The sequence below is a fragment of the Chrysemys picta genome, chromosome 8, assembly GCF_011386835.1.
Source record: "Chrysemys picta bellii isolate R12L10 chromosome 8, ASM1138683v2, whole genome shotgun sequence".
Classification (NCBI taxonomy): domain Eukaryota; kingdom Metazoa; phylum Chordata; order Testudines; family Emydidae; genus Chrysemys; species Chrysemys picta.
The window spans coordinates 59,162,978-59,187,423 of record NC_088798.1 but is presented as its reverse complement, the minus strand read 5'-3'; the positions used below and the strand labels follow the sequence as shown (position 1 = coordinate 59,187,423).

General features: G+C 49.1%; 1 protein-coding gene across 3 annotated transcripts in view; it reads right to left on the bottom strand.

Annotated features, from left to right (window-relative positions):
• Positions 1-24,446, bottom strand: part of ASTN1 (astrotactin 1) — a 239,211-nt gene that overhangs the window by 58,487 nt on the left and 156,278 nt on the right. For all 3 annotated transcript variants that reach the window (XM_042851231.2, XM_005304215.5, XM_005304216.5), the window contains exon 9: positions 2,112-2,186. In XM_042851231.2, coding sequence (XP_042707165.1) covers positions 2,112-2,186 — 75 coding nt within the window. The remainder of the gene's footprint in view (positions 1-2,111; positions 2,187-24,446) is intronic.

Genomic DNA, 24,446 nt, shown 5'->3' with positions numbered 1-24,446 from the left:
AATTGCCTTGCACCATCGCTAATGCTCCAAGCACACCAGCCTACAGGCTGGCTCATCAGTACACACTAGCTCAGAGTTTATAAACCTCTCTCCCCCTCTGAAGAGACGCATGAGAAAGAAAGGGGTGGAGAGAGGAGGAGCAGAAAAGGAGAAATAGAGCCAATGGGTTTTTTTTTTTAATTCCAGGTGCTTTACAAATTTCTGTATTATTATTCCCTTCTCGCCAATGAGGAAACCGAGGCACACTGCAGATAAGTGATTTGACAGCAGTCATAGAGTAATTCCGTGGCTGAGTTGGAAATAGAACCTAAGTCTCCTGACACCCAGGCATCAGAAATGCTGCCACTTCCAAGTGCTCAGGACCTTGGTTTTCCACTTCACCCAATACAGGAAGCTAGGCATTCCCCACCTTCTTTGCCTCTTCCCCCTTCCTGTCTTCCCTCTCCCATCCCCGGAAGCACTCACTGATTCATTAACTCATTGATGCCTCCAGAAGGGATTGGAGGGGGCAGGGAAGAGAAATTAGGCTCTCTTTGAGACCATGCAGAACCTAGGGGCCTGCTCTGTAGTAGGACACAAGCTGAGGTCTTCACCCAGTCCTCAGCCCAAATCCTGAGGCATTAGCAGAGGTGAAAGTAAGCCGGTACGGTCCGGTACGGCGTACTGGCAAGAGCCAGTACACCGTGCTGGACCGCACCGGCTTCCGCGGCAGGCATTTAAAGGGCTCTGGGCTCCCCGCCGCAGCAGGGAGCCCAGAGCCCTTTAAATCCTGCCCGCAGCTCCGGTGGCCGGGCTGGGGCCGGGATTTAAAGGGCTCAGAGCTCCCATGGCTGCGGGCAGCCCAGAGCCCTTTAAATCCTGCCCACGGCTCCGGCGGCCAGGCTAGGGCCGGGATTTAAAGGGCTCAGAGCTCCCACGGCTGCGGGCAGTCCAGAGCCCTTTAAATCCCGCCCGCAGCTCCGGCAGCTGGGCTGGGGATGGATTTAAAGGGCTCAGAGCTCACCGCAGCGGCAGGAGCTCTGGGCCCTTTAAATCCCGGCCCCACCCCGGCAAGGCTTGGGGTTCCCCACAGCCGCGGGAGCTTCGGGCCCTTTAAATCCCGCTCGCAGCTCCAGCAGCTGGAGCTGCAGTGGGGATTTAAAGGGCCCGGAGCTCCGTGGCAGCCGGAGCCCCGGGCCCTTTAATTTTGCCCGGAGCCCCGGGGGCTCCCAGACACCTCTGAGCTGGGAGCCCCAGGTTGATTTAAAGGCGCTGGGGTTCCCAGCCACAGCCAGTGCCCCAGGGCCTTTAAATTTGGAGAGGCCCCGCCTCTTCCGGTTGAGGCCACGCCTCTTCCGGATGAGGCCACGCCCCCCTCAGGACTTCGGCAGTACTGGTTAGTCTGTAAGTTACTTTCACCCCTGGGCATTAGTGAGGCTCTACTCAACTTCTGTCAGAGCTTTGCCTGAGTAAAATCTAAACCAGGTAATGGCCTCGAGGTCTGGCCCTTAGTCCGCTGTAAATGGAGAGTGGAAATGACTCATTCCCATCGAGAGCACCACGTCACACCTCCAGTGGGCAGAGAGGGGAAACCGGGCTAAGGGCGGGGAAAATGGGAGATCATGAGGACAGGTGAATCAACACCGGTGCAAACACACAGTGGGGAAGCAGGAGGAAGAATGCACCAGAGCCGCCACCACGCAAACGGGGGCATGGAAAGGACAGCAAATGTGGCCGAGAATAGCACAGGAGCAGCCATGCAGCTTTGCGCACGCGCGCGCGCACCGCCTCCCCACCCCTCTCTCTCTCAAAGCCCAGCTGCCTTCACAGCCAGCAGATATGTGCAGGTAGCCCGGTAATAGCTCGCTTCTTCCATTGCATTAGTGTTTGTACTGAAGGAGACCCATCAACCAGTTACCCCAGGTCACCGCTCAACCCAGACGTGGCCGATCAGATCCCTCTGTTCGACACCCACACAGGATGTCCCATGACCCACGGGAACTGGGGAATGCATTTATTGATGGCCGATTGAGGCCCATTGTTCTGTTTGTGCCCAGAGGGCACAGGGAGGGGTTGGCTGGCGGCAGGGGGCTAAGGTAACCAGGGAGGCTGGCAGGGCAGCCAAGCCTTACCTAAAGATCTTATCAGAAGGCTGCTCTCCCAGCACCAAGTCAAATCCACGCTGGAATATTGTATATGGCCACGGCCTGGAAGGAAAAAAGAAAATGATGTTTGTATCGCACCACACGTACCAGATTTGGGGCCTGGGTCTGATCTCACATACACCCGTGAATATCAGAAGTGACCCCACTGGAGAGTCACACCGGGTTTATGCTGGTGTGAGACCAGAGTTACACTCTCTATACACCCAGGGATTGCTTCGCTGGTCAGTGGAATGCAGTTGTTTCTAGGGTTGCTGTTTAGCAGTGCACAGTAACACTAGGCAACAATTTAGGACAGGAAGCAGGGCCAATGTTAGACTTGCTGCAGGGCAGAAACTAAGGAGTGGGCCCCACCCAGCTGAAGCCAGAGCCACCTGGCATCCCTGTGTTCCCCACCCCTGAACGTTCCTCTGCGCTCCATAGGGGGGCATGCCCCACAGATTGAAAACCTCTGCTTTCGTGTGATTTATTTTCACTTTTAGCGATTAAATGACTAATATTCGCATTACAGTTACCCACAGTGACTCTACAGAGATGATGTAACTTAGCTTTGTAGGGGGGCCCGTGGCATGGGGCCCTGCACAATTGCCCCACTTGCCACCACCCAACACCAGCCCTGACAGGAAGTGAAGAAGACTAGCTCAGTTAATTGAATCTGAAGGAGGAATTCAGTCAGGCAGGAGGTAATGATCTAAACAGGACCTGGGCCAGGACAATGGAGCAAACACTCCCACTTCCAAATGACATCCGGAGATTTCTCGAATCCCTGCCCTCTGTCGCACTGCCCCCTACCACCGTCCTGGGGCATTGGTTTGGCACCAACACTCAGGGAGGGTCCCACCTACTGCATCAACAACATGGCGTCCTGCGGGATTCTGGGTTTCTTTTGGCTGTATCCCATCCCAGTACTGACCAGTGCTGATCCTGTTCTGATTTTGCAAGCAGCGCTGAGCAGACAAACCCCTGCCCCTGCCTGGAGCCCTGCTGACTTTGTTTAATTACCTTAGCTGCCCTCTTCTTCTTGAATTTAGCGAGCACATATGTAAGCTTTAGCACCATGTAGCAAACTCCTGAAGAAACTAGCCTCATCATATCCCCTCATAGTGTCTCCTCTGATGTAACACATGGTCGCCTCCCAGAGGAGAGAAAGCATGTAAGCAATGGAGGAAGGTGCTCCCGTTACAGAGTAAGTGGCTTTAATTGAATCTCCTGCTCAGTTTGTCAGACACGTCCGCCAACTGCACTGCGCAGCTTGTTTTCCCAGAGGCTGCAGCCGTCTAGGAAAGCTTTGGGGAAAATGGAGCTGTATTCCGCTGCCTGTTTTTAGAGAGGCTGGAGGAGTGAATGTTTTCCCCATGAACACTGTCTATGCAACTATGCAAGAAAGCCAGGTCTGAGTCTGGCCACAGGACTCAAATGCTGGGTCTGTCAAACTCTGGATAAGCTATAAAAGCAACATAAAAATCAGACAGTTCAGTAAAGAATGGTTACTTACCCTACAGTAAGCGTGGTCCTTCCCAATGCTGTAGACAGCTGAGATCCCTTTGTAGGCACACATATGGCTCATGCACGTAAAATCGGAATTATTTGACTTGCACATGTCCTGCATCTCCTCCTGCTCTCACATAAGGGCATAAAAGGCAGAGTGGCCCTGCCTCAGTATCCTTGCAATTCAAACCCCTGGCAGGAGAGGACTCCGAAAGCAGTGATGGAGGGCGGGTCGTGGTAGCCACGCTGAATACACATCTCAAAGAACCACAGTTCCTGTAGGATAAGGAACCATTCTTCTTCCATTATGTGTCAGTGGGGATCCTGCTGTGGATGACAGGCGAGCAGCATCCCACCTGGATGTGGGGACTGAGGAGTACCAGCTGCATTGGTCAAACAGTGATGGAAATACTGGTCTCCCAAACCTGACCTCTGACATAGTTGCTAACGCCAAGGTATAACGCCACCCTGCAGATTTCTGACATCAGCACATTCCCGAAGCAGAAGACTGATACTAGAGCTCTGGTGGAGTGAGACTTGGTGTTCAGTGGGAAAGCCACATCAGTCAGCTGGTAACACAATGAGATGCAATGGACAACACAGTGTAATATCGTCGGTGAATGGATGGCCTGATCTCTAGAATACCTGGCTATGGCTACACATAGATGGGGAGATAGCTTGAACAGTTTGGTCATGTCAATATAATAAAGCAAAGCCCTGGACACACCCAGCGTGTATAGTTTCTTTTCTCCTAGAACCAGCTGTGGTTTCAGGAAAAAGACAGGCCAGCTTATCATCTTGTTCAGATGAAATTCTGCATTTACCTTAAGAATGGACTTCAGGTGAGGTCACTGTATCATCTTGCTTGTATGGAATGTCATAGGGGACATTCAGCTCATAAGAATGGCCAGTGACAAGTGCCAGATGCTTCAAAGGAAAAGAACAGAACAGGGCAATTTTGAGTGATCCTGTTGTTCAGTGCCAGCTTTTGACAGGTGGAGATTTAGGGACTCCCAGGGCATGGAGTTGCATCCATGACCATCCTGGCTAATAGCCACTGATGGACCTGTCCTCCTTGAACTTATCTAATTCTTTTTTTAATCCAGTTATAGTCTTGGCTTTCACAACATCCCCTGGCACCAAGTTCCACGGGCTGATTCAGCGTTGTGTGAATAAGTGTTTCCTTTTGTTTGTTGTAAACCTGCAGCCTATTAATTTCATTGGGTGACCCCTGGTTCTTGTGTTATGTGAAGAGGTAAATAACACTTCTCTATTCACTTTCTTCACACCGTTCATGATTTTACAGACCTCGACCATATCCCCCCCTTAGTTGTCTCTTTTCCAAGCTGAACAGTCCCAGTCTTGGACAGCTTAGTGGATTTTAACAGAGCTGAACACAAAGCCAACCTGTTTTAAGTGCAATAAGTAGTTAGGGATCATGGTTTAAGCCAAGTTCACACCATGCTGGATGGCCCATATCGAGAACCTCTTCCATTTAGAGGAATGCCTCCTCCTGGTAGACATTTGCCTGCTGTGAACCAGGATTTCTTGGACCTGTAGGGATCAGCCCTAGTGAACCAGCCAAGAGCAGTGCTTTCAGGTGCTGCAACTCCAGGTTTGGATGGAGCATCGGGCTGTAGTGCTGTGAGATCAGGTGGAGGTGGCTGGGAGCTGGAGCGGAGACAGAACCAACGTCTGTAACAGCTTTGTCAGACAGAACTGCCTCAGCCAGCATAAGGCTACAAGACTGACGATGGCCCTGTCTCCAGATCTTGACGATCACCACTGGAAGCAACAGAAAGGCATACAGCAAACCTCTGCTCTACTGTAGAGGGAAAGAATCCAATAACAATCCTGGGTTCTGTCCTGCCCTGGAGCAAAAGTTCTTAGATTTGGTGTTGTCCTTGATGGCAAACAACTCTATTGTGGGGGGTCCACAATGGCAGGATATCAGTCCTATCACAAATCTGTGCAAGGACTATGCAGGGTTGGTCTGCTCAGGAAATCTGCCAGGTTGTCGCTGACTCCTGGGGAAGGGCCATCAGAGTTATCCCATTCTGATCATACCATGTTGGCTGTGACATTTTGCACTATCAAGTTCCAAAGGACAGGCAGGAAAGCCACACAGATAGTATGATGGCTCTGAGCTCCAGGACATTCATACCTACCTCCCTGTCGTCTAGGGACTAGGCCCCTTGTGTCTGTAGATGGTCCAAATGAGCTCCCCAGCCTGTCCCTGACACATACGTGATCAGGGTCCTTGTTGAAGCAAGGACTGAGGAGGACACCCCTCTCCACACTTCTGTGAGATCCAACCTCCAATCCAGCTTTGCAATGACACACGAGGCACTGAAACCTTCTTGTCTAGTCATCGTCTTGCTGCGGGAACAAACCGACCTGAGCCAGAGTTGGAGGGACTGAAAAGTCTGGCAAGTGGCACCACATGTGTGAATGCCAATATGTGGCCTAATGCTGCAAGTCATACACACCTGTACATCACACCTACTCCACTCCTATGCCCTTGCATGAAAACTTGGAGCATGCAGGACACCAAGAGACAGAACTATTCAAACATATCTGATCTCCCGCGCATCAGGTGCATGCACACCTAAAATGGGATCCACGCTGATGCATACTTGAAAGAGAACACCAGTTAAAATATGTTGCCATCCATCTTAGTTGGAGAGACACTGTCGGGTCAAAATCCCAAACAGCCCCATGCAGTAGTGGGCTGAGTTGACAGAGGCATCAGTATCAAGGGATTTCATAGTTTACAGCTGTGGAATGACTGCACCTGGAATAGTGCATCCATTTCTGGGCAGGAAGATATTGACAAGTTGGAAGGAATTCAGAGAACAGCAGGAAAAATAATAAGGGACGGGAGGGACTGATTAGGAGGAACAATTAAAAAAGAGTTAGTCAGGTGTAGCTTGGCTAAATGACAATAAGGGAAAACATGATAGCAGCACACAGACTGAGAGCAGGTGTAACACAAGCATGAAGGAGAATTATTTAGAGTAGCTGAAGCAGCTAAAAGAAGCAAACAAAAAGGGAAAAGCTAGCCTGAACATAAAGAAATAGGCTCTTTTAGATTCTGAAATAGTCTCCTGAGGGAAGTAGCAGAAGAACTCTCGTTTGGGGTATTAAAAGTGGCTTGATCAAAAATGTGCCACAAAGAGCATTCTGGCCTTGGCAGAAAGATGGGCTCAATCTCCAACTTGCTTGGTAGAGAATGTGGCTTGATGGTCAAATGCTCAGGGTAGTGATGTGTCACTAATGACACATGGCACCGCCACCAGTACCAAGGACAAGATGGAGTGCCTGGCCAACCCACTGCTCCCAGACCTGCAGAACTCTATGGATGGTTTCCAGTATCACCAACCTGAACAGAGGGAGCACAGTCAACTCCTGTTGCAGGGTACTCCATGGATGCCCACCTATCTTCTCCACTTCCCACAAAATAAACCCAGCCTTTGGAACACTTGTCTGCCAGCACTGAAGAGACTCAGCAGCATGGTGGTGACTCCTATTGGTGGTAGATTTCTCCATGGTGGTATATCTGCCTTTAAGATGCTGGTAGAAGAAGCTCAAGTTGACTTCAATGGCCTTTGGAGAGATACCAGAGTGGTCACACGCCTTGCCCACCCCCCTGAGAACACCATCCAGTGAGAGAGGTGAACTCAGACCATGTCTCTCTGAATGCAGCCCAGAGTGACAAAGGCAGGAGAATATTTTCCAATTGGTGCTAAATTATTGCTATGCAGAAGACAATCCTAGCAATTTTCTCTGCAGGTAATTACAGCTCTATTACACAAGCACCTTAATTTCTAATCTGAAGTTATTTTAGCAACAACAAAAAATTTCTGATTGCAGGATTGTACGTCTGCCTAGTTTCTCTAACAGGATTCAATATGATTCTTGTCAAGTCGGTGAGAACTGGAGGATGCCATTCATCTCACAGATTGGACTGGCTCGAATAAAGCAAGCTTTAGAACTAAACACGTACATTCTTGCATGTCTCATAGACACCTTGAATACACTGCTGTCTATGAGCCTTTCAATACTCCTGCAGATGCGCTTTATTCTTGTCTCTTAGGAGTGCATCAGATGGCGAACAAAAGGGGAGACACAGTATTGTTCCATATAGACACAGGCAGGGAAATCATTATAAGAATTGCTTTTTTTCCCCTCTCAGTGAATTTAGTGCTGGTGAAAGGTGCCGGATCGACAGCCTTGGAGCCTGGACTCCTCTGTTTAGCCACAGACCAGGATCAGACTGGTCAGATGCACTGCAAACTTCCCCATGCTGCACAGCCAATGGACCCTGATGATGGGGAGAACTGGAAGGCTTAGTTTATCATCAGTAAATGCTGGTAAATGTCTATTTCACCGTGTCCCTCTTTTTCTTCTCCTTGCAGGGAAGAACTGATGGTTTCCTCCTCCTTTGATAGCCTGGAGGTTCTCTTAGATTCCTTTGGACCGGTTTGGGATTGCTCCAAGGACAACGGGGGCTGCAGCAAGAATTTCCACTGCAGCTCGGACCGCAAATTGGACTCCTCCAAAACTTGTCTTGTCTGCTGTATGTGACAAGAAATGTCGGGAGAGCAGCTAAGAGCTTCCCATAATGCCTTGGGAGGAAACCAACACATCACTGAACAAGGTGCTGCTTTTCAAAAGGTTCTGAATAAGCAGGCAAAGAGGCTGCATTACAGCTTTACTGTAGCTCTACAAACACACAAATCAACAAAAAAATTCCCATTGATAATAATCAAAATTTACAGATAGGAAAATGCTGCTGGAGAACTTATTAGAGTTTGATTTAAGGATATTTACTTTGTATATTTTGATATGTGATGCTGACAACTTGTGTTTTAACGGCTATAAAGCTTTCACTTCTTGAATCTCAACATCGTCTCTCCTTAAATAACTATGGCCTGACAAGCCCTATAATTTCTGGCAACTGAGAAAATTGAAATGGATGCAAAAAGGAAAATGCGTAAACCCCAAACATCTTGTGCAACTGTGAAGATGTTTTAAATCAATGAAAACTGAAAAAAGTGCTGAAAATAAACCAATATTATCCATCAAAATTATTTTTTTAAAGAAACAGAATTCTGCCAAGCCTAAGTATGGTCAACTCAAGAAGTACAAAGGTAATTCACTGTCCAGGGGCTCATTGTGTATTTCAGTGCAGAATTTCCCAACCAAGGCTGAATAACGTGGTTGTTCATGTGACACTGGTAAATATTTTTCTAATGCCGATTGTCCAAGCAAGCAATTGCTGGAGTTTCCAGAGGGATCCCGTGGGATGGTGAACGGGGTCCACACGCCTGCAACTGGGAGGGAAGGAGAAGGTCCAAGTGATTCTCTCTCACCATTAAGATGGGGCCAACCCTGCAACAAAAAGTTTTAGCACCCTCCAGTGCAGTTAATAATTTGAAATAACTAGGCGGGCTGGGATTTTTGAAGGAGCCTATTGGGTGAGTGCTCAACTCCCATGGAATTTCAGTGGGTTATGGGCATCATACCCCCGTAGGTTCCTGTGAAAATGTCAACCCTAGCGAATACATTAATCAACAAACCATCTTTATTCTTGATGCTCTTAGCCTTCCACACAGCTTGTGCTGTCTCACTTGGCAACATGCCCATCAGCTCCATGCTCCCACAGACTGAGAGGGCTGCCAAGTGATGTTCTACCCGCTGACATGGCATTTTATATAAGGGAGGGTCAGGGTAAGTCAAGGGCCAAGCCGGGGGCCAGATCCTCAGCCATGCCAGCGTTCGACACCGCTGAGATCAGTGGAGCCACTCCCAGAAGAGCCCATGGCACAACTGAGTGCCAAATGGGCATCCTGCTCCATTACATCACTTGTAAAGCTCCTGGTGATTCAGTGGGGTGGGATCAGGGGGTTGTTTACGTGGGTTGCCATCCCTGCTCCTGCACTTGTCCCTAGTGCAGCTGTGATGCGTTATACAAGACGATGCTCTTGAGTACCAAGGGGAGGAGTCCAGATCAGGTACTGCCTGCTCTAGGCAGCTTGCGCAGCAGCGCGTCTCTCCAAGAAGGCTGCTGCTAGACACAGGAGAGCATCAAGTGGTGGCACTGTGGCCTGGCAGAGGGCTTGGGAGGTGCTGCAAGGAAAACGCCGACTTGGAACATGAGGAGTAGAGGGAGGTGGGGTTAAGGAGGATAGAGAAGCCTGTCTTGGGTGCTTAGCAGCAGCTGGAGGGGCACCCCACAGGTTCTAAAGCGGCATCCTCGTCAATGCTGCCTGGACTATGCCACACATGTTCAATACGGCTCCTTCCTGGCTGGGTTTTGTTTTTCTTTTGGCTTCAGAAATAAGTAATGGAGGGGACTTCATCTCTCTGTGCTTCTCTCACCTTTTCAGTCATTGTCTTTTCCCCCTGTAGTTTTGCTGCTTTGTTTCGTTCCCTCTTTCTCTTCCCTTTAGCGTCTCGCTCTTTCCCTCTTTCATGATTGCTGCCGGCTCCTTGCTGCTATATTTTTGTTGCTCTTGGCAAGTGTTTCAGTTGCACGGTCTTTAGAGCTCACAAAAGAAACAAGGGCTGCTCAGAAACAGTTCAGTGTCTGATCAAACTGGATTAACTGTGCTCGAAATGACCTCATCTTTCACTATCAATCACTGCATTCGGGTGCAAACCTGAAAGTGAGGGACTAGCAGGGCTGCCATGAAGCAAAGTATGCCAGCTATTGGGCAAGCTGCTGCTTCAAAGCTCTGCCAATGCACCTCAATTCTGCTCGTCAGCACTCCCTGCAAATGCAGTCTCGACTGCCATTCACGTCTAGCTATAGAGACAATGGCTCAAAATTGGGGCTTGGTGGGAACCTCCCAAACCGACTGCACTTGCAAAAAAAATCCGGGTCTCCACCCCTATGCAATGCCTGGTGCCGTAACCTGCTGTCCCACCTCAGTGCACATTTTCTATGCTCGGTTGTTCCAAGGAACATTTTTTTATCTGCAGTAACCTTTACCCTTCATTCTTTAAGTCCTGGCTTCTTCTCTCCTACCAGCCCAAGAGTCCGGATGGGGTGAAGGGGTTACAGCATGGACAGGGGAATGAGTTCAAGGAACATGCTAGTGATAATGAAGCATCTACAGTATTGTAGCTACCCACAGGGAACCTGGAAGGAAGACTGTGGGTTTCCAGGAGGGGAGGCCCCAAGCAGTCAGTCTGTTTGCGGGTGGCTAGGAATATTAAGCTGCAGTTGGATAAGCTCTGCGTTAAGCTTTGCAAATAGCTGGTTTAATACAGAGCCTGGTCAGTGTACTCGGAATGGAGTCCTCTCAGGCTGTCACCCAGCAAGTGGCACAAGGCAAGCATAAGAGCTGAACTGTGTACATACCTCCCAACATTTCAAGTGCCAGCATGGGACACCACGCCACTGAGGTTTGACCCATCCATTCCTCCACAAACTGAGACAAAGGGACAGCTGGGCCAAACCCGAGTGGCGCTGCAACCCCATGAGCCACGTCACAACACCACTGGGTTTTGGGGGGGGTCCATTAAATGGGGGGGGCATGGGCCCCTTTCGCCACCCCCTCCCCAGGTGGCTCTGACTGCGGGAAATGTTCCACTACACCCAGAACAGGGGGGTTGGTGGGGTCAAAGCAGGACAGTCCCATGAACCCCGGGACTGTCGGGAGGTCTGCGTGTATACAGCTACCTCCCCTTAATTTTCCAGTCAGAAGCTAAGCACAATGAGTAGTCCAGGTACAAACTATCTCCCCATCATTCTGTTCAGGCTGAAAAGGAAGGCGCTCTATGGGAACCTTCTGAGAGTCATCCACAGAACACACCTTATTTAACCCCCCAAGATGAAGAAAGGATTTGGGGCCTGCTCTCTAGCCTGGAGTAGAAATAGAACTTCTCTTTTCCTCCGTTTATAAGATGGGGTGACCCATGCAGCAGAAGAGGCTCCTGCCAAAAATCTCTCAGAAGCTGCCTTGAGGTTTTAGCACAAATTTCCCTGCCGACATGGGAGCACACGGGGCGAATTAGCATGAGTCAAAAAAAGTGGAACCTCGATTTCATGAAAACATTTCAAAATCAATGTCCTGCAATGTCAAGATTTCAATATTTTACACAAAACGAAAACGTCCAACAGTTTCAAATCGAAAAATGTCTGAGGGGAAATAAAAAAATCTATTTGAGTCAAAATGTCAACATCAGCCCAGAGAAGGACGGACAAGAGCAGCCATTTTGAGTTGATTTCTCAGTGGGCAGGGGAAGGTGCATTATCCTGGGCTAGGCTACCCACCCCACCAAATCCACACCAAACCACGGAAAACTACCCCCCAACGCACAGCAGAAGTGCTGAGGGGAAAGGAGGAGGACGTGAAGGAGATGGTGATGGGCGGGAAAATGGCTGCTGCTCCTCAGCAGGCTGAGGTAGCAGAGAGCATTTCGCTGTGGTTATGGGAACGTCAGATTTGGCTTCCTGCAGTCACTGTGAGGGAGACAGGGAGACTCGCAGCGCGGGGCTCAGGAGCCCTGCACAGCTACCTGTGGAGGAGGCACCTGGAGGTGTCGGAGGGTGCAGCAAGGGTCCCGAGGAGCCATCAGCCCTGTCCCCTGTGCCATGCGTATTGAAAAGCTCAGCCGAGGAGCTCCAGTGGCAGAAACCCCAGCCCCAAATCCCTGTTTCGCCTGACCCCAAAGAGCTGACAATCTACACTGACAATCCATTTTCTTGGCTAATTTAAAATGAGGGTCGTGGAGGAGACAGTGACTCGCCAATTCAAACTCATTCTAGTGTGACGTCCCACCCACTGAAATGCAATCCAAGGGACTCCACATGGACCTGACTCAACATCCACTGAAGTTAACTGAGTCTTTCCATCGGCCCTTGATCTCTGAGTGCTGTATCCTGGGCCAAAGATAACCGGTAAGAAGGAACCAGCACCCCAAAGTGCTGAAGCCCCCTCCTTGGCCCAGAACTCACATCCCCAGCCAGTGGGCAGGCAGGAATGCAGTGTGCTGTGATTTGGGGAGTAGTGGCTGCACCTCAGCTAGCACCAGGAAGAGAGAGGAAAGGGCGACATGAGCAAACATTTGGAAGACCAGCTTCAAGTGCGGTTCAATAGATCCACCAATTTCCCACTGGCCTGTTGGTGCTCACAGCTCCCATTAGATCAGCCTTTGTATTCCTTCTAAGGCCTCTGCCTCTCCGGTGCGGTTTCTACTTGGGCCGACCTTTTACTATCTGTGGCTTGGCTTTTTGCTTCACTTCTTTTTCTCCCCCATCCCCCTGCTATCCTTCCCAGCCAGCTTTTTATTAAAAATGCTAACGCAGACACTTTCTCCCTGGGATGCCCGTGGATCTGAAAGGAGAACTGGGGGGGGGGGGGGGCGGGCGGAGGGGGAAATGGAAGGACAGAGAGAGGAGGAGGCAGCCGGGCGGTTTGGTGCACAGCGGATCTGAAAGTCGGAGAAGCTTTTCATCTGGCTGTCCTTCAATCTCACAAAGCCGAGGCGCGCAGCGGGGGATGGAAAGAGGCAGATTAAAAAAAAAAGAAGAAGAATTTAAGCAGGGAAAGCGCTGCCCTTGTAACTTCATCCGGATGCCTGCGTCCCCAGCCCCTCTTCCGTTTGCAGCCTTGCCAGGGCTTTGCTTGGTTTGGAAGTTGTGTGTTGGGATGTGGGAGGAAGCGAGAGGGGAGGGGATGTGGACGGAAGAAAGGAAGGAGGAAGAGGATCGGGAAAGGAAGGGGAAAGGGGAAGGGGAGGAATAATGGGGGGAGGAATCAGGGAGGGGCACACGTGCATCTTGTTATGCCAGTTAAGTCATTGAAACTGAGCACTGGGAGTGTTGCAGATCCTCAGGAGGGTGGGAGAGCGAGGGGCAGGTACTGGGGCCAGGGAGTTGAAAAGGATGTGCTGATTCTGGGAGATCTGTGGCTTTTCTCCAATCTCGTGGTTTCCTGCCTCTCCCACTTGGCTCAGGTCTGTCCTTAGTCAGCACCCCCCCCCCCCCCCGAGCCCCATCCACATCACCCAAGGGAATTCATCCAGGGAGCAGGAGTCTCCCAGAGGTGACACTCAGGCATCTCAGGGTGTTCCCGGCAGGACAGAGATGGGAAACAGCTTCACTAGCTAATTGCCTCCCCCACCAGACAGCTGTGCCAATCCCTCACTCTCACACCCCCTATCGCTGCTGCTCCACTGCTCTGGAAGTGGTTCTAGCTGCTGTCCTGGCTCCCAGGGCCAGCCTGTGATAAATGAGATCTGCACACACAGATCTGCAGAGGGAGGCTGGGCTAGCCCGGGCACAGTGTCGAAGACACTCGCCAGCGGGGCCCTTCCCAAAAGAGGCATTAGATGCTTCCTGTTGAGAAACGACAGACGTGACTCCTCTGGCCACTTCTGCAACCCCCAGAAGCGCAATCCCTCCAGTGCCTAGTGCACTTCCTCTCCAGAATAACAGGGGAGGCCACGCAAGGCTCAGCAAACTCAGAAATGCCTCCCTTGTCTGCTTCTGCAGCCAGCACCATGTATTATGCCTGCCAGCCTCGCCCAGTGTTGGTGCAGATGTTGTCTGCTATGCCTCCCGGCCAGGCACTAAAAGCACAAGCTGTGCCCATCTGCTTTACACAGCTCATACACCAATGGCACTTGCCCACCTCCCAGGCCTGGATGCTGACATCTGCAGCACCGGTCTGTCTTGCCCAAACACCACAGTCCACCTTGCCCACCTGCCTTGCTTAGCATTGGCATACAATGCTCCTGGTCCTGGGGAAGTTACTCTCCAGTAATTCTGTTTGTTGTAGCCCTCTCTCCTTCCGTCCTGCACAGCCACAACAATTACAGCTAGCTGTGTGGCTCAGCCTACCAGAGCACGGAGGAGAACTCTCTCTCAACCAAGTCTAGTATACAAGTGCCAATCCACCTATTCCCTTTCCAATCAGAGATTTCCAGAGCAAAGTAACAGATATTAACATTAGAGGGAAAAAGTCCAAGCAGCACTCCCTGAGGAGAGAAAGGACAGATGCAGGACAGGAAAGGAGAGGACAATGACAAACAGAATTACCAGGCTGTCACTTTTCCTTCTTGTATGTCCGTCTTCTCCCGTGCTGCCGAGCAATAGACATTACAGACCGTGGCTGTCACAAGCCATGAGCCAGCCTTATTTTATCAGGGGGCTTGGAGCACCCAGCAGTCAACAAATGTCAGCAGACAAGGACAGAGCCAACTGGTAGCATCATGTGAAAATGCAAGATGACCAGGTAGCCCCTTGCAGAAAGAAAGGCTGCCATACCACCAACAGGATACCACTCAATAATTTTGGATGTAACCAGGCTAACAGGCAAAAGTCTTCAATCCACTGTGGTTTTGTTGACCTTCTGTCCCCGTTGCAGCCTTCAAAACAAATGAACTGTTGACTTTTCTGAAGCTACCAGTGGGGAGAGACACAAAGCAGCAGAGCTTGCTTGACAGCCAGAGAGAGACACTGTCTCAGTGGAAGGAAGACGGAGTGAGAGCACATCACAACTCAACCTAGGCAAAGCAATAGGTTCGTTACAAATTCATTCCTGGAATAAACTCAGGGAGAGCTGAGGAACTGGCCTGTCTTAAAAAAGACAAACACAATTGTAGGTTAGGAGAGAGAATCAGTGAATTGAGGTTCCTCTACATTAGAGAAGGGGGAGAGGGAAATAATTCCCTGCCCCGATCCCAGAAGAATGCAAGTGTTCCCAGAGTGCCGGGCTCAAAGGTTCATGAGCCAGAACAAGGGAGCTTTGCTGATTGGTTGAAGGCAAACCATTCTATAGGTTAGTCCACTGACTAACAAATCACCAGAATAACATCGGCGTGCGAGACGCCGCCACCTGCCAGAGACCAGAGTAACTTGCCAAATTAAGCTACACGTGTGGAAGCCTCATTTTGCACTGGTGGAGTGCGCCTACGTTCGTGAAGTGACAGTGGTACATATTTATTAGAACGCAGACAAACCCAAAGCCATTCAGGTATTTCAAATCTACTTCGGTCCATGCACGGATGTCACTGGGGAAAGGTACAGAACCCAGCTGCCAGGTGGGACCATTGACCATTATGTTACAGACCTACATAATAAAAAAGATGTGTGAATGTGAACAGTTAATAGATGGGCTAATTAGACCCAGATTTATCTGTGATAGACCTTAGAACTAAATCAAACCAAAGTTACTGCATGAAGATGTCTTGTCTTGGAAGGAGCAGGACTAATGAAAACTGTGCTTCCCAAACGAAAGTGTTGACACGCAGTGGAAGAACTGAAGTGCATCTAATTAAAAATGCATATCAAGACGTAAAGACAGATTGCAAGGATAAACAAACAGCAGAAAACAGATGTGTGCTTGGGTTGAAGAACAAGGTGCAAAAGCAGATGATCAAATGGTTGTGCAGTTTACAGTATCTGCTCAACATGATGAAAAAGATATTATTTAAAAGAACTTGATCATGTTAAGGAGATTGGGGCAGCATTAATGGTATACCCTTCACATTGATATGGATCCCACTTAATATCCCATTGCCACTGAGCAATAAAGTTCAAAGTTGAACTTCATTAGATGGTAAAATTAGATGTGACTATAGACACCAACTTATTGAGTCAATGCTATGGTCATCACAATAAAAAAAAAAAATCAAACCAGTTAGACATATATAAATCCAAAAGATTAGAATAGGGTCCAAACGCAAGCACTGCCCTATGAGAATGATTGAGGAGGTCAAATCTAGTCTTCAAAATGCATGATTATTTTCAGTTTGGGATGAAGATATGGGATCTAGCAAGCCCCACTAAGTACAGAAAGTTCAAAATTCTGTATCTTTAACATCCCTTTTGGTAGCTATGTACCAAAGCACCGTGGTCCCAGATCTGTGAGGATCTGTATGAAGAGGAAGCAATTATTAACGATCAGCTGATTTGGGATAAAAGTGAGCAACAGCACAATGATAGCCTGTATTTCTGCAAAGCGCGTCAAAGAAAAGAGCTTAATCTGAAAAGCAACAAATGCCAGATCGGGTTGAATGAGATTAGTAACATAGGCCAGATATTCAGTGACAAAGGAGTTCCGTTGAACCCAAGAAAAGTGGAGGCAATTGTACAAATGGACAGACCCAAAAATGCATCCTTGTTTAGAGATTTCAGGGGCATGTTAACATCCCTTAGCAAATTCATCCCCAAATTGTCACATATAGTTGTGAGAGGAGCACTTACTGATCATATGTATTGTGATAGCACCAAGGAATCCCAGTCGCAGACACCACTCTGCTAAGCACTGTACAGATACAGAACAAAAAGCTGGTCCTTGCCTCCAAGAACTTGTCACACAAGTAAGGCTGCTTGAAGACAGTATAGTAGTAATAGCATGATTTGCAAGAGAAAAACTTTTGGGGAATTACTTTTTAAATGGAAGCTTCGGTATGTCAGGTTAACAAGACCCGGAGATCTCAGTCAACGCAAGTTCATGTGTTGGCTGTCTTTCTCAAAGATGATCCCATAGTAGAACATGCCTCCAAAACCACAACAGAGTGATGCTACGCTTGAAAAAAAATGCTGAGGCTTGTGAGTTGTTTCACGTTTATAAGCAGACATTGGATGAGGTAGAAACTGACCATAAAGCACACAGTAAACACAAACATACACATAAAGCACCGCAGGAACTACTGAGCAGGGCAGCACCTACACGTCTGAAACGATTATGAAACTGCAAAAGCACTTATTAAATGTGAAGTTCAGCCCTAGTAACTTCTTAGAAATGACATGCTTTCAAGAGCCCCTATAAACTATGAAAGCCAGGAGCTGCAGGAAGAAGAGTTGGAATTAAATACCATACAACTATCAACTTCCAAATAAAATTTGATGAGTTCAAGGAATAAACACAAAATGACACCAGTCTTACAGCAGCTTGAGAGAGTAATTCTAGATGGATGGCTGATGGAAAAAGACCAGATACTTCCAAGCATACATCTTATTGGGACTTAGAGATGAGTGGAGGGATTTTCAAATTCACCTAACTGATTAAGGGGTACAAATCCCATTGAAAGACAAAGGGAAATGTTGGGATTCTGCACAAAGGGTACAATGCCATAATACCACACAGTATGATGTTGGAAATACTAAGCGTAATCTACCGTGCCCATATAGGTATTGACAGGTGTAAGAACAGAGCCCAAGAGGTCCTATTGTGGCCAGGCATGAATGCTGCCATTGACGGTATCCAAGTGCAAAATCTGCAAGAAATGCAAGAAGCAGAACGCTAACAAACCACTGAAGCCAGATGAGATTCCTGATGGCCATGGGGCTAGGGATGGTGCAGATCTATGAGAATTAAACAGGACAGAGTCTCGCTCATTAGCAGACTACTCGTCTTTTTTAAAGAATTGAGCTGTTGCACAACACATCGAGTAGGCATATAACACCACACCGTAAAGTGCAGTTTGCTCACCATAGGATTCCAGAAGCCCTGGAGCACCCATGGGGAAAAAATAATAGCGAGGGGATGGCCAAGGGGGACACGTGACCTCCCCTTTTGATGGTGCCCCCCCAGTATGGGGAGGCACCAGTTGACTATGGGGCACCCTGGTGGGAAGGGGCAGAATGGGGCGGGAAGAGGCGAGGCTGGGGTGAGGCTTGGGGGAAGGGGTGGAGAGGTGGAGGGGCCTGAGACGGAGCAGGGGTCAAGGAACCCACGGAAATCAGGAAATCGGTGCCTATGTTCAGATGGGTTCACTACGCATAACAGATCACTCAGCTATTCTCTTTGATGTGTTAGTTCAAGCACATCATGTCAAACCTTTTGCATGTACAGAGGCAGCAGACAGTGAAAACAGCAAAACACTTGGCAAATAAAAGCCCTGGGAATTCAAAGCATCCACGGTTAGCACTGTTGCAACACTCCTCACAATACTTCATTAGTATCACCCATTTGGAGAGTGACGGACAGAAGGCTCTCCTAGGTGTTCCAGGGAGATGGAGCTGAATCTCAGGAACAACTTTTAGCCCCGATGGGAGGGGCTGATTCTGACCGTGTTTCAGTTCAGTGCCTCAGAGTTTGGTAGGGAGGATGAAATTTGCCTGCTGGAGCTCAGTAGAATTCTCTCCTCTCAAAACACAGAGCTCTGAACTGGCTTTGGGGTCTCTGCAGCAACAGATTTTTCCTTTCTACCCTTCCTCTTCCCCAGTCATCCATAGTTTTATCCAGTTACCAAATTTCTTCGTCTTTTCTTTCCTCTGATGTACAGCAGCAGTTAAGGCAAGAAGAGGTTAGTGAAATGACAGAAGTAGAATTGAGAATGGGGGCTTGAGGTTGCAGTTGCAGTCCTACTTCCAGGCCAGAAGGCAAAAGAAAAAGAGAAAGCAAATGAATGTTTTATACACACGTGTAGCACATGCCCTGATGGACTGATCATTTGGCTCTTTGCTTCTGATAAGTGGAGCCATCACACGGCTGGTCATTGCTGTTGCTGGACAGATTGTGAGAGGAAAGTTGGATGGTAATGGACTTTTCCAACTTGGTACAGAATCTTGCTAAGTCCCACACCTCATATATAAGTCACTGGACGGACTGGCATGGAGGACATCTACCACCAATGGCTAGGTGTTTTCCAATGGCTCACATGCTGAGGCTGGGTGTATGGGAGAGCTCGAGTTTTGACCGATGTATTAAGGATCGAATTTTAAGAATGGGTCCCTGCCAGAAGGTTGTCTCCTTGGTATGAGTGGATGGGAAGCTGCCACCTTGAGTAATTATGGTGCCTCACCTGGAAGAGTGGCTGACCATGTGCTATTTGCACCACTAGATCTCAGCACAGTCTAAACCAGGGTCACGTACCCAGCAAAGAACAAGCTCCCCCTTAGGAGGGTCTAGAGTGAATCCCTTCCTATTCTCCACATTAAACACCACATCTCTATTTAGCCACACTCCCTTCCCCGTGCTCCTGCAGCTGCTCTGCTTTCAGTTTAATTGCTAAATTGGTTTTAAAATGAAAGAATCAGAGACAAGTTTGGAGATAGCTTCGGCAGCCCTCTCCCTGGGCCCCAGTTCAAAGGAATCTTTGCTCAGGGCCAGGGAAGAGAACAGCAGACTTAATACGCTCTCTCTGCAATCCTCTGGCGCGTAACGGCGCAGCAGGGGTTGCTGGGAAACGAAGTCTTTGATGATCTTCTCTTCCTGCTGTGAAGACTAATGACTTTAAAGAGGGCACCCTGCCAAGGATGGGGCTTCCATGGACAATCTTACAGCAGTGTAATTAGACAAGAGGAGCAAAGTTTTGCTAACTTACCAAAAAAACCAAAACACTCCTCCCCCTAAAAAAACCTCAACTACCCTTCTAGGACAAACAATTATTAAAGAGGGTCTGCGGCAGAGCTGCCAAGGAGAAATTCCTGCAAGTCTGGAGCAGCCAGTGTTCCAGAGCTTTGTGCTCTGCATTTCCAACAGCTCAGTGCAATGTCCTTGCAGACAGGAGACTGGACTCAGGAAACCTGGCTTCTCTTCCTGGCTCTGCCACTACCCTGCTGCGTGACCTTGGGCAAGTCACTTCACCTCTTTGTGCTTCTGTTTCCCCTCCCACCCTTTGTCCTCTTGATCTATTTTGGAAGGTCTGCCAGGCAGGACTGTCTCTAATTATGTGTCTGCACCGTGTCTACCGCAACAGGGGTACTAGAACACAAGTAATTAATAACTAATGAAAAGTTATCGGTCCCTCCTCTTTAAGCTGCCCCATGCTTAAAATGATGGATGTTAAATTCAGGACCAATTAAGGGAGACTACAAAGTCCGCCTGGGAATTTACTGCTGCCCTCAGAAGAAGGGTGTAGAAGCAAACACTGGCAACATAGTAAGAAGAGCAGGCAAAATGTTATGACCAATTATAATGTTTGTGGGTATTGTAAGCGCACAGTCAGCTAAGGGCAATCAGCTTTCATGCCTCATTACTGCTTCTCCTACCCTTGGTAGACATATAAAGATACCAGTGATCAATGGTTCTCTAACAACCTTTTTTATATTTGAAGATTTATCAGGCCCCCCTTCAGCCATCTCTTCTCTACACCAAACATGCCCAATTCCTTCCGCATTGCCTCACGGGGCATGTTTTCTAATCTTCTTCTCAGAGAGATTTAGATCTCATTGTTCTGGGTGCAGAGCAGAGCTATTGGACTGATACCCCACTCACATTTCCAGAGAAGGGAAGGGACCCTTGAATTCTGGGAAGAGGGGTGACTCCCCCAGCCATTGTCTCACCCAAAGGGAAGCAGCATGCTCAGTGCCCTTGTCCCACCATGTTCCCCTTTTTTACCTGCTCCCTTTCTTGGGAGGCCCTCTGGAGGGCCCTATGGAACTCCCTCTGGGGCCTGTCAGAACTGCTCCTATATCAGCAGGATAAGTGTCGTGAGGAGGTCCTGGCTCCTTCCTTATGCCAACCCAGGGAGGGAGGGGAACAGAGAACCACACTGAAAACTGAACCCTGTCTCTCACTTACAGAGGTGTCTCAGCACATGAGCGCTTGGCATTAAGATCTGGATTATGCACCTCGGAACAAAGATAATTTGAGTCAAACAAGATGGGCCAAACTTTGGAAATGGAAAATTGTAACCCAGCTGGAGACGGTTAGATTCAAGCTTCTTCGTGCCCAAAATGAGCCAATAACATTCAGTCTCTATCTACCCAACCTGAAGTAATTCAGCTTGCCTCGGGCTCTTTCAAACCGAATCCAAGCCAGTTTGCTTCGGTTCTGACTCAGTTATATTCAAATCGCTTGGTTCTGGATTTGTTTGGGATAACTCTGGGATTCCTGCCTAGCTCTGAGCTCCAGGGTCCTTTCAACTGGACCCCACTCACCTAGTCCCTTCGTCACCTGCAGCACCTCTGTGAGAATAAAAAGCAGCAGCATGATGCGGGGAGGGAAGGGAAATCCCAGCCAGACAGTTGCAGGAGGAGGGCGTGTGAAGGTAACAGTGTCTCTCCAGGACAGTGACAAGCCACAGCGAGGAAGCAGGAGGAGGGGGGCTAATGGGAGGATAATCACATTTGCAGGTGGAACGACAATGACAAGGTCTGAGCATGGAAAGCGCAATCCGCAGGAGGAGGGGAGGGGAAGGGATGACAGAACAGACAGTGTCTTTGGCAGACCCTGCCCAGAGGCTTTGTGAGCAGCTACAGTTCCCTGGGGACTTGTCCACGGCTCCAAGGGGCGTGGATAAGTAGGCACAATGAGGTGGAAGTGAGCCAAGAGGAATGCATGGTGAAACCTAGCCAGCTGGTAATGACAGGCGGAGCATCTTGTCCCCGCTACATTGCTAATCTGAATCCCATCCAGCTCAGTAACGGTCCAAAGTCGCTGTCCTCAAAGGGCTGCTTGGTGGCTCACGCGGGATTGGTTTGGTGGCCCTAGCCCAGTTCCCCAGTCTGTGCGTCACAAAGTCACAGCTGCAACAGACGGTATCAGGCCTCCTCCCTGGCAGTCCCCTTGGAGCAGCACAAAGCAGGAAGTCTCCAGCGGCGGCTGGAGAGCGGAGCTCAGTGGTAGTCAGCGGTGGGATGCCTGCCTGACAGGACATCCAGTGCCAGGTCTGTCATTACAGGGAGGCCATAAGGGATGCCGTGTCCCCTCATAACTGCCAGTCTACCCAGGCAGCTTTGCCCAGGCTCCTGGCACTTATCCATAGCCTGCAGCTGTCTCCTGTCTGTCTCTCTCATCAGCACCCAGCTCGGATCGGCAGACTTGGCCCTACCCCACATCCCAGTGAGCCAGACCATGGAACAAGAAATCCCTAAGCAGAAGGGACAAGACAGATGGGGGGAGCTCGATGAGGAGGGAAGGCACCTCCAGGTATGAGGGGAATGGAGGGGGGAGAGGAACCCCAATTGGAGAAAGGTGTAAGGAGACACCTCCCGAAGATGTAAGTTGCGTTAAGGAGACACACACATGTCCCATTAGGCAGAGGAGGAAAAAGGAAAGAGCCACAATGGTAGGAGGAAGGTGGAGGGATGGGAGAGCTCCCACAGGAAGGAGAGTGGAAAACCCAAAGGGAGGCAATTCACATGGAGAGAGTCTGTTATCGGGGGGGAGCTGCACACAGGAAGAGGGAGAAGAATTGGTAGAGGAAGTAGAAGTGGGTGGCAACCTGGGCAGCAGTGACCATGAGATGGTTGAGTTCAGGATCCTCACAAAAGGAAGAAAGGAGAGTAGCAAAATACAGACCCAGGACTTCAGAAAAGCAGACTGACTCCCTTAGGGAACGGATGGTCAGGATCCCCTGGGAAGCTAATATGAGGGGGAAAGGAGTCCAGGAAAGCTGGCTGTATTTTAAAGAAGACTTATTGAGGGCACAGGAACAAACCATCCCAATGTGCAGAAAGAATAGCAAATATGGCAGGCGACCAGCTTAGCTTAACAGTGAAATCTTCGGTGTGCTTAAACACAAAAAGGAAGCTTACAAGAAGTGGAAACTTGGTCAGATGACTAGGGAAGAGTTAAAAATATTGCTCAAGCATGCAGGGGTGTAATCAGGAAGGCAAAAACACAACTGGAGTTGCAGCTAGCAAGGGATGTGAAGGATAACAAGAAGGGTTTCTACAAGTATGTTAGCAACAAGAAAAAGGTCAGGGAAAGCGTGGGACCCTTAATGAATGGGGGAGGCAACCTAGTGACAGATGATGTAGAAAAAGCTGAAGTACTCAATGCTTTTTTTGCCTCCGTCTTCACAGACAAGGTCAGCTCCCACACTGCTGTCCTGGGCAACACAGTATGGGGAGCAGGTGAGCAGCCCTCAGTGGTGAAAAAGGTTAAGGACTAGTTTAAAAAGCTGGACATGCGCAATTCCATGGGTCCAGATTTAACGCATCCGAGGGTGCTGAGGGAATTGGCTGATGTGATTGCAGAGCCATTGTCCATTATCTTTGAAAACTCGCGGCGATCGGGGGAGGTCCCAGACGATTGGAAAAGGCAAAATATAGTGCCCATCTTTAAAAAAGGGAAGAAAGAGAACCCGGGGAACTACAGACTGGTCAGCCTCACCTCAGTCCCTGGAAAAATCATGTAGCAGGTCCTAAAGGAAACCATTTTAAAGCACTTGGAGGAAAGGAAGGTGATCAGGAATGGTCAACATGGATTCACCAAGGGCAAGTCATGCCTTACCAACCTGATTGCCTTCTATGATGAGATAACGGGCTCTGTGGATATGGGGAAAGCAGTGGACGTGATATATCTTGACTCTAGCAAAGCTTTTCATACAGTCTCCCACAGTATTCTTGACAGCAAGTTAAAAAAGTATGGATTGGATGAATGGACTATAAGGTGGATAGAAAGCTGGCTAGATCATCCAGCTCAACGGGTAGTGACCAATGGCTCGATGTCTAGTTGGCAGCCGGTATCAAGCGGAGTGCCCCAGGGATTGGTCCTGGGGCCGGTTTTGTTCAACATCTTTATTAATGATCTGGATGATGGGATGGACTGCACCATCAGCAAGTTCACGGATGACACACTGGAGGGTAGGGATAGGATCCAGAGTGACCTAGACAAATTGGTGGATTGGGCCAAAAGAAATCTGATGAGGTTCAACAAGGACAAGTGCAGAGTCCAGCACTTAGGACAGAAGAATCCCATGCACCGCTATAGGCTGGGGACCAACTGGCTAAGCAGCAGTTCTGCAGAAAAGGACCTGGGGATTATAGTGGATGTGAAGCTTGATATGAGTCTTCTTGTTGCCAGGAAGGCTAACGGCATACTGGGCTGCATTAGTAGGAGCATTGCCAGCAGATCGAGGGAAGTGATTATTCCCCTCTATTTGGCACTGGTGAGGCCACTA